The 14,797-nt window shown below is 33.0% G+C and overlaps 1 protein-coding gene across 1 annotated transcript; it reads left to right on the forward strand.

The window, feature by feature from the left end:
- The first annotated feature begins 6,387 nt into the window (after nt 1-6,387).
- Nucleotides 6,388-10,498, forward strand: LOC104893119 (ubiquinol oxidase 2, mitochondrial). The gene is made up of 4 exons (XM_010679200.4): nt 6,388-6,946; nt 7,053-7,181; nt 9,565-10,053; nt 10,204-10,498. Exons 1-4 carry the CDS (start codon nt 6,563-6,565, stop codon nt 10,261-10,263), a joined length of 1,062 nt encoding a protein of 353 aa, XP_010677502.1. The 5' UTR covers nt 6,388-6,562; the 3' UTR covers nt 10,264-10,498.
- Nucleotides 10,499-14,797: the final 4,299 nt, after the last annotated feature.

Below are 14,797 nucleotides of genomic sequence, written 5' to 3' on the forward strand. Positions count from 1 at the left end.
CGGACCATTTCGGATTGAGTCATCGTTCGGTCTATTATTTCGGATCGGAATCGGACCGGACCAATTCAGATCGGATTGTTTTTGGATCAAGTTACATTCGGACCGGGATCGGACCGGATCGTTTCGGATTGGGTCATCGTTCGGACTATTATTTCGGATCGGAATCGGACTATGGTGGAATGAATGGAATACTTATGCGAATGATATTTTTTTTATATAAAAAAACGGGTAAGTTTCGGGTATTTCAGATCAAAGCCTAATCGAAACCAATAATTTCGGATCGGTTTACCTTCGGGTCGGGTCAGTTTTAGATCGGTTCATATCGGTTTCGGATCGGGTAAGATTATATCGGATCATTCTGATTTCGGGTGAGTTTCGGATCAAGATTATTTCGGATCGGGATTCGGACCGGATCGAGACCGTTTCGGATTCGGATCAAGGTTCGGACCCAGATCGGACCACGAATCGGATATTTTGGACCGGATTTTCGGATCAGGACCAACTTTGCCAGGTCTAGCCACAATAAGCTACTTCTTAGTATTCCAGGAAACATGAGAATATGCAATAATACAAACCAACCACTCAGTGACCTCCTAATGATAGAACAACTAGCCCAGAAAAGGTTGCATTATTAGAATAAAAAAACTCTTAAATGTATTATATATACTTCATATTGGCAAGAATTAAATAACAAACCATTTAGTTTCTCCTACCCGTACTTCATAAAAGTTGTACGTTTTGAGAAGTACAAGTCCTAAAAGAAAGAAATATTAAGAAAATTGGAAGTACAAGTACTACTAAGTACTATGTCTAATTATGCTTTTGGAGGCAGATGTACACACCACACTACAAATTGCATGTTTAGAATTATATTTTACTCCTAATTTTATCGAAAGTGTGCTTGCCAGCCGCCATATTATACCGAGTCGGCGAGTCGTTGTCTCTTTCATTGATGGCCTGATGGGTACAAATATGATACTTCATTTTTTAATTATTTAAATACGTATTGAGTATTTGAGTATAACATATTACATAATATTTTCTCCTTTTTTTTTATTAGTTTATCTCTTTCTTTTACATAGAATTTTAGGAGAAATAAAGTTGTGGGGCATATAAAGAAAGAGAAACTATTATTTTATAGTAAAGTTGAATGTACGTCTGATGAAAATCTTTAAGGTTTTGCATTGACATGCGTGAAAAGTGTAAGTGTAACAATTAAAAAATGTACGGAGTACATCATTATTACTTATTCTTTGGCATTATAACTCATTTTCATGTCATTATTGAAATATATCTTTTTGAAGATGTCTCATGTCATTTTGTATAAATTTGTTTCATGTCATTATTATTGGCTTATATGACATTTTTAAGAAAAGTTATATCATTTTGGAGCTGGTTTATGTCATTTTCTTGTATATCATTGTTATATGTGAACTATTTATGTACCATACTATTATAACTCGTTTTGTGTCATTTTGACTCATTTTTATGTCATTGTTTTTTTTGGCAAACATGTAACATTTTCCATTACTTTAATATTGTTTGTCGATCGTCCTTTATAAATTAATATTATTATTACTCATTTATGTGTCACTAATACTTATTTTTATGTCATTTTTCAACAAACTCATATCAATTTTTCCCATTTTATTAATATATGTCAACTCTTTATATAGCATATCGTTATTACTCAGTTCTATGTCATTTTTACTCATTTAAATGTCATTTTTTACACATTTATATGTCATTTTACTCATTTATATGTCATTTTTAAATTTTTAGCAAACTTGTATCATCTTTATGTCATCTTATGAATTTCATTTTTATGTCCTTTTTTTAATATCATTTTCAACCCCAAATGTATATCATTATTAAATAAATTTGTATCAATTGAAAAGTAATTTGAATCATTATCATAGTGATTTTAATTATTTGTTCTCTTCAAATATAATGACACAACCTCCATCTCTCACCTCTCACATGTTTACCTATTCTCCAACCTCCTCTTACTTAGGTTTCCTTGCCATCTATCAGCCATTACTTCCACCTAGAGATGGCAGTGGGTAATGAACCCTACCCGGATCTATGAATCCAGATCCATTTTTTACGGATCTGGATCCTCAAATTTTGGACCCTATGGATCCGGGTAGGATCCGGATCCTCCATGGAAAAAAAGGATCTGGACCGCGTCCTAAATTATTACCCAGATCCGTTTACCCGTTTTTATAATAATTATTATTATTTAATATTATAATATTAGTTATTACATCTTAAAACAGATTTTTGCTTGAATTTCGAATTATTGTTCTAACTAATGTGCGAATTTACTGGATTATTGAGTTCGAAAAATCGATTTATAATTGTTAATCTTTTAGAAATAGTTGATTAATTTACAGTTTGATAATTAAATAGTTGTAAATGGTTGCAATGGTTATTTTTCAGAAATTAAATGTAATTTTTGGTTGATATTAGATGACTTTATTGTTTAAAATCTTTAATTATTGTGAAAATTAGGATAGTTTAGGATCCGGATACGTAGGATCCATACAGATCTGAATCCTCATTTTTATTATCCAGTGGATCCGGGTAGGATCTGGATCCTTGCCTAAAAACCGGATCTGGCTCTGGATCCTAGAGGACCCTGTCTAGATCCTACCCATTGCCATCTCTACTTCCACCTTCAACAACAAGCACTAGGGGAAAAAAAAAAAGGGTTGCGCAGGAAGGCTGCGCTGTTTCTTTAAGCGCAGCCCTACTAGTGAAGAGTTGCGCTTGTCTAAAAAACGCAGCCCTTCTTAGAAGGGCTGCATTTTTAGACAAGCGCAGCCCTTTATGGGCTTTTTTTTTATTTGAAAAGAGAAGCGTGAATTGGGCTAGGGTTTCATTCACACGCTCATTCTCTCTCTCCCTCCCTCATTCTCTCTCTTCTCTCTCACAAACTAACGCTGCCGCCTCTCTCTCCCTTCATTCATTTTCTCTCTCTCACAAAGTCGAACTTCAGTTCCCTTCACTCATTTTCTCTCTCTCTCACAAAGTCGAACTTCAGTTCCCTTCACTCATTTTCTCTCTCTCACAAAGTCGAACTTCAGTTCCCTTCACTCATTTTCATTCAACTCCATTCCTCTGTGCAAATTCGTTCGTCGATATACATCTGTGCTCGCGAGTTCGTCGTTCGCTCAACCACCGTCGCGAGTTCGTCGTTCGTCTCCCTCAACCTCCGTCGCCAGTTCGTCGTTCGTCTCCCTCAACCACCGTCGCCAGTTTGTCGTTCGTCTCCCTCAACCACCGTCGCGAGTTCGTCGCGAGTTCTTGTGTACAAATTCGTTCGTTTCTTTAAGTATTTTTTTTTGTAATTGTGAAATTAATTATATATGTTCGTCTGCAAACATAGATCTACAAATTCGTTTGTTCGTTCTTGTGTACAAATTCGTTCGTCTCCTTTGTGCTCGGATTCCATCTATGTATTTTTTTCTTTAATATTGTGAAATTAATTATATATTAATTTCTGTTTTTTTTTTTTGTAATTCTGATGTAGATCTATGTTTTTTTTTTGTAATTTTGATGTAGTTTTTTTTTATATATTAATTTCTGTTTTTTGGCTTGTATTCATTTCTTTGGTGTATTTTTCTGTTTTATTTCGATGTTTATAATTCTGATGTTTTTTCTTTTTGGATTATGCAAATCTATGCTTGCTACCATTTTGATGTTTTTTTTTGTGGATTATGCAAATCAGTATTTGCTTATATGACATACTACAATTTGTATTGTTTAAACAATATCAATAATATGAGTAGATATATTTAGGAGTAAAAAAATACAAAAAAAATACAAATTTTTTTTTTGGGGTCAGAAGGGCTGCGCTTTTTAGGTAAAAGTGCAGCCCTTCACTTGTAGAAAAAGCGCAGCCCTTCGTTGTGAAGGGTTGCGCTTTACTAGCGCAGCCCTACTTGAAAAAGTGAAGGGCTGTGCTTTACTAGCGCAGCCCTACTTGAAAAGTGAAGGGCTGCTGTCAAAAAGCGCAGCGCTACAGGCCATTTTCAGCGCATCCCTTCTTCATTTTTCCACTAGTGAAGCCCGACCATCCACGTCCTAAGAATGCTCCTCGGCGGGGGCGAAAGCGGGGTAAACAACATCATCCTCAACCAGATGCGAGAGGAGGTGATGGTGAGGTGTTAATTTTCTCTCTCCTCTAACCATGTCATCGGCATTGATATCAATCAGATTCGGGAAGTTAGGTAATGGAGAAGGTGGAAGAACATTAATTAGTTTGCAAATCCTCGATCCACGAATCAATGGTGTCATGGATGAGGAAAGAGAGTTGCGATGACGTCATCAGAGAAGGAGAGAGAGCTGCAAGACATCGACGGATGAGGAGAAAGAACATTTGCGATGAATAATATGGTTCCATTTCTTTGCAATTGAATTCAATTTTGTTCGATTTCAAGAACAGGCCGATCTCGAAAATCTTTCTATTTCGTTTGCTAATAAGAATAATTGAAAATCTGGTTCGAAGATTTCGTTCGAATTTCGAATATGTTCTTCGATTTTGTTTGAATTTAAGAAAAAATCTCAATAATCTGGTTCCGAGATTTAGCACTGAAGATTTATTCGAAAAAAGTGTGTTATTGAGAGGATTCTTCTGATGAATATTCTGGCGGATTGAAATAGAGAGAAAAGAGGGGTTAGTAAAGAAGGAAGGGATGGAGCCATGGAGAATATAAAACTGAAGAACTATTTGTACGAAAAAACTGAAATTCGGCATGTGTAGAGTAATTGTTACACCATAAGATCGATATCGTGTAACAGTTACACCCCAAGACTTTTAATATTTATTTAGACTTTTTTAGGTAAGTAAGATGAATGACTCCATTGAACTGGCACTTCGCTCGGGTTTAACCAATCAGGTTTGCTGGTTGGACTCTTTGGTAAGGATGGGGATGGTAAGGAAAATCTCATCTCCAAAGAGCCCTTGGTAGGGTTTGATCCCATGTCCTTGAATTCATGTGACCAAATTTTTACCACTAGGCCAAGCGTTGCTTGGTTATATATACTTTGGTTAGATAATAATATAAAAATAAAAATGAAGAGGATTAAGGGTTGTCAATGAGGGCAAAGAAAATTTGGAGCTTTATTTTTCCTCCAAATCTATCTGATCTTGGAGGGATGATATATATAAGAGGAGGGAAAATAGATTCCCTCCCTCTCCCCCCATTCTAATTTATAACATTGCCTTCTCCTTTGACCTTTACCTTCCTTTTAGGTTTCGTTTGGTTAGGTGTAAAACATTTTGCAGTGTAAAATAATGTTCATGAAAAACACAATTTCAAAATCAGTTTTCCTTTGTTTGGTTGAATGTAAGAAAAATGATTAAACGAAAGGAAATGAAAGGGAAAGTAAAGAGGTAGTGGGAGGAGTTTACAAGAGAGATAAGGAAAAGAACGGAAAAATAGTTTTCTCTCCATTTTGAAGAAAAAATGATTTTCCATCATTGGAGAGCAATTTTACTCCTAGGAAAAAATAGTTTTATACTCCTTTACAAACCAAGCAATGTAAAATTTAAAATAGAGGAAAAAAATTTTCCCGTAAAATATTTTACGTGTTACCAAACGAAGCCTTATTTCGACGCCTCTTATCAAGACAAATGAATATTTTTAGGGTAACGAGAAAAAACATTAAGAAAATTATTTTTATTACACTAAAATCTCTTGCAATTTAAAAGTAAGAGAAAAAGGATAAGAATGCAACATTTCCCCACCCCTACATACTCTCTAATAAGAATCGAACCCCCTGATACCTAGGACGTGACGAAAAGCTAACACCCAATATGCTATACCCTACCTAATTCTAAAGTATAGTACGGTAAACTTTGATACTAGTTTTAAATGAAAAATCAAATATGTGCAGCTGATATTTTCTTAGATTCGTCATAACGTAAAATTTATATTAACTTTTTTGTAATTTTTTTATATATCAATAATTGAAAATATTAATATTTAACCGACAAGCATGAAAATATGAAATAATTTAATTATTTCAAAATAGAGAAACTACATTAAAAATTCCTATCAATTATAGAAAGAGAAAGACAAGTGAAACACGATAATCATTAATTAAATTTAACAAATTAATCACAGAAATATACAGCACCCCCACCTTCTCTCTCCCCTACTTCACGTATTCTTGTTGCCCAAGAAAGGGCCCCCTCAAAAAAAAAAAAACAAAAAAAAACCACTTTCGTCGAATTTGGAGACGCCATCTTGAATCTTGACTGCCTATTTTATTGGTCAACAAAGAAAGTAAAATTGAAACTCACTACTCACACCAAATCAATGGGGTCCACGTCAGCACTTTAACACCGACTTACCTGCTGGTATAAAATCATCCAACTCTCCCCTACGCCGTCATACAAATGTCGTGAAAAGCAAGAAACACCACAAAATAAATTTAAAAGAAATACAAAAAGCCGAAGAAAAAAATTAAAAAAAAAAAAACTCCTGCAAATTTTAATCTCCACATTTTTGGCAACTTCATTGATCAGACGGCGGTAATTGTTCCGATCAAGATGATGATGACACGTGCAGCAACTAGAGCCGCACGATCAGCGGTGACAAGCATGGTAGGGCCACGCTACTTCTCCACAACTACGCTACTCCGAACAAATGAAACGGCAGCGTTTAAGCTTCTAGATCACGTGAATGGAGGCTCTTCTCACGTGCGTGGAGTTGCAGCAGGGTTTATCCGGTTTCCGGTGAGGCACATGAGCACGGCGGCGTTGAATGACACAACAGAAGAAAAGGTAGCAGCGAAGGAGGAGAAGAAACCGGAAACTGGCTCAGCAGGTGACAGTGGTGGGGCCGATGGGAAGGGGTTAGCTAGTTATTGGGGAGTTCAACCTAAGAAAATCATCAAGGAAGATGGTACTGAGTGGAAATGGTCTTGTTTTATGGTATGTCATTTTCTTTATATGTTTTTAGGGTTTCCATTATTTCTTTTGTCCATTTTAATTATTTTGAAATATATGATTATTGATATGAATTATTATTTTGGGGAAGCCATGGGAGACATACTCGGCAGATATGTCGATTGATCTGAATAAGCATCATGCACCCACAACAATTTTGGACAAAATAGCGTATTGGACTGTTAAGTCTCTTCGTTGGCCTACTGATGTTTTCTTCCAGGTAATTACGGACTTGTACATTGTTTTTTCTCCATTTCTTCTACTAATATATCTTCTTTTTTCTGTGCTGATTTAATACGTAGTTAGTTGATGAGTCAAATGAAATCGGTTGAAGTTATATAATGCGTTTGTAACTCATTTAATCTATGAATTTAAGAAAGGAATTTGTGTATTAAGACATACTAGTAATTTTATGTGAAGTACTAGGTGTTTTTTAATTGGACCTACCTCCTAATGACTTGATTATATTTTTTAATTTTTTAGAAAAAAAATCTAGAAAATTCTATGTAATTCGAAAGAGGGTCAAAATTTCAGGTTATATGGAGTATTTGGTATGTTCAAATTTAAATATCTTATTATAAAAGAGATTTCGATCAAAGAAGCATAAAAAATATATTTCTCTTTTTAAATAATCCACTTCAACTTTGAATGAAGAAATAATAATAAATTATTTTTTCTACCGTATTTTATAGTTCCCATTATATTTTTTAGGATATGTATAGATGGATTTTGACTATATTTCTCTTGTTGTATGTTAGTATAAATTAAAAAAAATTATTTGTTATGAAAATAGTTTTGTAAACAAATAGGTTAATAAATATTTTTGCGATATATATTATTATAATTTTTAAATATATCATAAAAGTGAAAATAGAAATAATTAAGAAGAAGAATTTATCGTTTATATATTTACACTTTCTTTTTGACTGTTACCTTGTTTTGTGGAGGTAAAGAAAGATCAGAGTCTTGGTAGAGAGAACACATAAAAAAGTTTTCCGGAAACTTAGGATAGAGAAGGAAGGTTCGAGGTTCCTTTTCCTTGTTGTTTGGAGAATGATGGGATTCATTTGTTTAATTGTCTTGTTTGTTTAAGTCAATGGCGGTGGATTGCATCTGCTTGTAGAGTTGTAGTATGTGTATGTCCACGTAGTCGCTTTGCCTAAAGCGCTTTAGGAGAACTGATTTTTTGGTTATTTTAATTTAATTACTATATGAAAATTCAATATTTTGGTCTGTCTTAGTTTGACAATTCATATGAGCTTTGTGGTCTTCATTATGTCAAGTTGGTGTGGGAAACTTTCCATGATGTTTTCATTACCATGGAATTTTCAAGAATATACAACTGACATGTAGAGTTGTGAGTTGGGATCCACCTATGCGCCTCCGCCCATTATTGCCCAACCTTCACAAGAAATTAACCATTTCAAAATAGCTTTTTCATTAGCTTTTGATTTTTGATTTTTGATTTTTTGATTTGGTCAAATAGTCAAAAAAAAAGTGTGTGATTATTAGTTTTTTGGTTGGCAAAAAATGAATTTTTAGACAAAATAAAAAAATTGCTTGTAGTTTTTTGGATTAGCTTTTAGCTTGTTGGCCCATAAACTTTTTGATAAACAGACAACTAATTTTACCAAACATTTGCAAACATTTGGCTTGAACAACCAACTCAAAAAGCTGATACATACCGCCAATGTTTCCAACCAGTCAAACAAGCCAATTAAATTAACCAACAATCAACAGTCAATTATGAAACAACCCTAAATATTACTAGCTTGTTGTATAATGACATACTCTATTTTTATACATAAATTAAAGATACAACAAAATTAAGATTGAATTCTCTCGAGACAATAAACTTAGCTAGTGAGCCTAAGTAAATAAGTTGAGATAATTTATACTATCATTGATTGTTGGTGATTTTTACTTATAAAATAACTCCGTTTTTTAAACTTTTAACGTTTTCACTTATAAGTTTGACAATATTACAATTTTGACAGTTAATATCTCTAATTATATATTTGTAAAAATTATAAAAATTAAAATCTTTTAAATATATACTGAAATAGATCCAATAGCACCTTACATGCTAGAATTAGTATTGTATAATATTCACAAATTCACGGTCAAAGTAAGTGCATAAATAGTGTAAATTTCAAAACTTTGCAAGTAAAATAATGGGAGGAAGTATTACAAATAAGTTTTTATAATTCTTAGTTATTGATTATTAAATATATTATTTGTTAAAGTTTCCAGTTGAGAGTTGTGGAAGTTAAATTGCGTAGATTAGAAAAAGAAATAGGCAACAGAGGTGATATATACTTCACATTTTAGGTAGAACATATGATGGAAGACTAATTCAGAGTGCAACTACAAACTCAAAATGAGCATTTGTAAAACCCTGTTGAATGATTAAAGTTATCAAGCTAGCTTGGCGCATTGGCCTATGTGTAACTATGACATCTTACCAATAATAAAACCCTGTTTAACGATTGATTAAACTTGTGAAGCTAGCTTGGCTTGTGTGTAACTATGTCATCTTAACTTCCATATTTTAAAGTGTAAATTAATTTCATGACTTACATTTGGCAATTGGGATGATACAGAGAAGGTATGGATGTCGTGCAATGATGCTAGAGACAGTGGCAGCAGTGCCAGGCATGGTTGGAGGGATGCTTCTTCACTGTAAATCCCTCCGTAAGTTCGAGCAAAGTGGTGGGTGGATCAAGGCTCTCTTAGAGGAGGCTGAGAATGAGCGAATGCACCTAATGACATTCATGGAGGTAGTGAACCCACGGTGGTATGAGCGCGCCCTGGTGTTTGCTGTCCAGGGAGTCTTCTTCAACGCGTACTTTGTTGCCTACATTGTCTCTCCTAAGCTTGCTCATCGTATAGTAGGGTACCTCGAGGAAGAGGCTATCCACTCTTACACTGAGTTCCTTAAGGAGATTGACAATGGCAACATCAAGAACGTTCCTGCTCCTGCCATTGCTATTGACTATTGGAGGTTGTCCCCTGACTCTACTCTTAGGGATGTTGTCATGGTTGTTCGGGCAGATGAGGCTCACCATCGCGATGTTAATCACTTTGCATCAGTAAGTCAGTTTGTGCCATTAGTATATCTTCAAATTAAATGATGTGGGATGTGGCTGGTGCTACATAATTTACTAAAAAAAATACAACAGTTTAGTGAAATCTACTGTAGCTCTGAACTTAACAATGTTTTTGGTCCATGATTGTTGCAGGACATTCACTATCAAGGTCGCGAGCTGAAGGAAGCTCCTGCACCTGTTGGTTATCACTAAAAAGTAAAAATGGAGGATCTGTCAATCTACCTTGAGCGAATAAGAACTGAAATTCCAGATTAATATACTAGTATTGAAATGTTCTGTTGAGTACCAAGTTGAGCTAGCATATTATTACTAATGTCATGTATATACCTTGTACTTATGGTCTATGTTGGGAGAGTTTTGTTTTTGTGTCTTCTCTACAAATGCAAACTAATTACTAATGGAAGGATTAATATCTTACATTTCTTAATATCTGCTTCCAATGTTTCGGTTTGTTTGGCCTTGGGGTAAGCATGCTAGTAGTAGTGAGCCGTGGGCAGCCTTAATCGTTTTGGAATTCGGCCCATGTTCTATCCACTTTGTTTTTGGGTTCATTTGTTAATTGTTATCTTAGGGGCACATTTTCTTTATGTTTTTGAACTCTAACCTTGATACTCATATTATCTCTATTATATAAGGAAAGGGGAGTAATGGTGTCCACTTTTGAAATGCCTATTTCACCCTCATTTTCTTTTCAAATTACAAAAGGAATGTCAAAATCAAAATCCATTCAAAGAAAACTACCGAAAATTAATTTACAACATTCACTCACAAATCACTTAAAAGAAGAAACTTTACAAATCACTCATACAATTGAGAAAATCACTTTATGAAAATCACACAAATCACTCAAATAATCAAGAAACTTTATTAAAACTTAAAATTAACATACAAACTAAAACTAATAACCTAGAATGTCAATACATACAAAAATATTTACAAAAATTTACTTACAAATCACTATTCTCAAGAACCATTCACAAATAATGATGGGCCATGATAAAAAATAGAGGTGTATTTGTAGTGAAATCAGAATTTAGAAGTTAGACAAGTAAAAAAATTATTTTCTTTTTTTATAGTGTTTCCTATATATAATAAAACTTTTACATATATTTGGACCTATCTTTTCTATTATATAATAGCGATTAATTATCAAGGTAAAAAGGTTTATTTAAAATAGCATTCAAGAATTAAAGTACAATATATCTCTATTATATAAGGGAAGGGGGGAGCTATGGTGTCCCCGAATGAAGAGACTATGTTACCCCCTTCCCATTCTAAATTACAAATTCACTTACAAATCAAAGGGGGATTCAAACAAAAATACCAAAAATATAATTATAACAATCACTCACAAATCAACTAAAATCATAAAATGCATAATTTACGTTATGCAAATCACTAAAATGAGTAAACTTTACAAAAACATAAAAATTCACTTACAAACTACAACCTATGAAAAAATTGACTTGAAATCAAAGTGTCCACTTTCTTTATAATTTATGAAGTACTGTACAAAAATCAACTAAAAAATTATAATATTAGAAATTATAAATAAATTCAATAAAATTTCAATTTTGTTCATAGAATTTAACTTTCAAAAGTAAGAAAAAAAACAAAAAGAATGAAGTGACAGAAACTAAATCAATTAAATTTTGTAACTAAAAACAATTATACTTCGTATGTCTAATGTTCAAATTTTGACTCTTATGCCGAAGAAAATCGAGTTTCTGTTTTGAAAAATATTCAAGCACGCATCGCGTGCAAAAAATTCTAGTCTCTATTATATAAGGGAAAGGGGAGCTATGTTGTCCCCTTATAAATTTACTAAATTACCCTTTAGTAAATCAATTACTCTATCAAAAAAGATTTGAAAGAAAATCAAACTCAAATATAGCATAAAAAAATTAACAAAGAAAATTATATCAATCAAGTATTTGATCAATCAATATACAATCAAGTAGTAAATCAAAAAAGAAAATACAATCAATTAACAAAGTAAAATGATATAATTAAAACAAAATACTTTGTTGATAAAAATATAAGAAATTCTTAATAAATCTACATAACATTCTTTTATCGCTCATCAGTTTTTATTTTAAAAACCTTAAAGAAAGTATAAATAAAATAAATATTAAAAGACGGGTTTGGTTAAGTAATATAGGCTTAATCAACAAAATTAGCTTGCTCAAAAAACACGTCTAATGTTCAAATTTCACCTTTGTTTATGCCCAAAAAAGTTATGAATTATGTTCTAAAAAAAGTGAGGCACGCATCGCGTGCATAAATTGCTAGTTATTTCTATTTGAACTCAAGTCCTCGACTCATTATTTCTATATCCCCTTTTTCTCTTCCTCCATTGTAGAAATACTTTTTTCCATTGAAAATAATACACTCCCTCTATATTGTTTTAAATGAAACATATGATCTGATACGGGATTAAGAAAAGAGAGAGATTGGGAGAAAGAAAAAGAGGGACCCATATGATAAATAGAGAGATAGAGAAAACTAAGTACCAAATATGATAGCGTTTCATATATTTTAGAACGATCTAAAATGATAAGTGTTTAATTTATTTTAGAACAGACAAAGTACAAAAGTTTCAAGTCTTTTCGAGTGGGCGTAAATTTCATTGACTGAACTTGGTAAATTGGTAGTATTATCTTTGTCAATTTTTATTGCTTTCACACTGTTAGAGATATGAGATATTTTGGCAAGCAACATCAAGCTACTCAAGGTTATTAGGATCGACATCCTATTTTGGATGGGTAAAGGGGGATAAGATCGAATCGAATGATCGTAAAATCCTACAAAATTGCAAAAAAATGTTACTTAAGGACTTAATACAATGTGACTGCTAAAAACATAGTTTACTCACATAATATTGAAGTTTGAAAGGAAATATATCTTCGAAAGAGTGAGCGATTAAATTTTGTATTTATGAAGTTGGGTTGTCATTTTTTGGGCTTAGAGAAAACGTTAGCTGCTTTTAGTAAGTAAAAAAAGTTGGACTATTCGATCCTAAGCGATCCTACACGATCTTGTTACGATCTCTTACGATTTTGATCACTGCAAATCTAAGTGAAAAGTAGGATCTACCGATCCTATACGATCATGTCTAATCCCGTATGATCCTACTACGATCTGCCATGCTAGTGATTCTGCTTGCGATTCAGGATCATTTTGCTAAAATTAGATCGTGGGATCGTAGGATGCTATGATCCCGATCGCAATTCTAATAACAATGGAGCTACTTACAATCAAATGATTGATTTTCCATAACTCTGATATCTCATATCTCTAACACTTACCGCTTGCATTGATTTTAATAAATCAATTAGAACCTTAAATATTTTTGGCAAGCAGCATGAAGCTACTTACAATCACATAACTTTCTAGATCTACGTTCTAAAAATGTTCGAAGAGAGTTTCAAGCAATAAATACTTCATGGCCAAAACCAAATTTCCTCTGCTATATGGTACACTCAAAACTATTAACTTGTTCAATGAGTTTAAAATGAGCTATCTTTTTGTTTCTTGCTTCTTTGGAGAGCTTTATATGAGTCAAGAAAAAGGTTTTGGGTCTACAATACTCTTGATATTCCTACTCTAATGTACGATAGATTTTTTCGGTAAATTCAATGGTAAATGTTTGCTCTTTACAAGTTCAATATCGTGGGATTGAACCCCACTTAAGATATTTTGACGTTAGAGATTCCAACTCACTATTTTCTCCATTTTAAAAAAGACTTTCTCAACCTTATTGAGTTAATCGTATAAGTTTTCAATCCAATAAGATACTTTACCATTTAAAAAACTTAAATGGACTCGGTAAACAACTTTGTGTGTATCAGATTGGTAATTGATATTAACTTCATATAACGAGTTTCGTAGAGATATAGTGAGTTTTATAGAGATATAGTGAACTTATACATAATATAGTTGATTTTATTAACGGAAAATGTATAGTGAAATTATATGCAATATAGTTGAGGATTTAGTTTTAATGTTTTAACATGTTGGAAAATGTAGGTTGTGTAGTATATATCGTTACAAGTGCTTTAACATATAGAAGTATGTAGTTTATGCATCATATAGTGAGTGTCTAAATGTTATAACGAGTTTCTACATGATATACTGATGAGTGTCTGAATGATAAAGTGGATTATGCAAAAATGATGTAGTTTTCGCATGATATAATATGTTTATGAATGATGTAGTTTTCTGAACGATATAGTGGATTGTATAAAAATGAGGTAGTTTCTGCATGATATAATATGTTTCTGGATGATATAGTGAATTTCCGTATGATATAGTGAGTTTCTGCATGATATATTGATTTCTGAATAAAATAGTAGATTGATCAGAAATAATACGCGTTCTTCGCATAATGTGATAATGCACACTAATGTTTACATGAACATGGTTCACGTAGATCATATTCCTTTACCATTGTAGTTACCAACCCGAGAATCATGTGGAAGTCCAATGGTTGCAGCTCCCAACTCCCAACCTCATGCGGGAGTTCGACTCTAATCAATCCCGTATTTGGGGCATTTAGAACTTTATATTAATATCTGCTTTTGGATATCAATCTCCAGTTTCTACGGAGGTTTTTTTATGGATTAGAATCCTTTTCTTACCCCTAACTCAAAAATTGTAATTACTAACCCAAGCAAAATTTTACTTGAGTTTCCTATCGAAAAGAGAAACACATATAGTCGATAGT

This window comes from Beta vulgaris, chromosome 5, assembly GCF_026745355.1.
Source record: "Beta vulgaris subsp. vulgaris cultivar EL10 chromosome 5, EL10.2, whole genome shotgun sequence".
Taxonomy (NCBI): Eukaryota; Viridiplantae; Streptophyta; class Magnoliopsida; order Caryophyllales; family Amaranthaceae; genus Beta; species Beta vulgaris.

What these genes read in the sequence shown, in the direction of transcription:
- LOC104893119 (XM_010679200.4), top strand. Translation starts at nt 6,563, where the DNA reads ATGATGATGACACGTGCAGCAACTAGAGCCGCACGATCAGCGGTGACA. An exon ending in CTACTGATGTTTTCTTCCAG is followed by an intron (nt 7,182 to 9,564) that starts GTAATTACGGAC and finishes GGGATGATACAG; the next exon opens with AGAAGGTATGGATGTCGTGC. An exon ending in ATGTTAATCACTTTGCATCA is followed by an intron (nt 10,054 to 10,203) that starts GTAAGTCAGTTT and finishes TGATTGTTGCAG; the next exon opens with GACATTCACTATCAAGGTCG.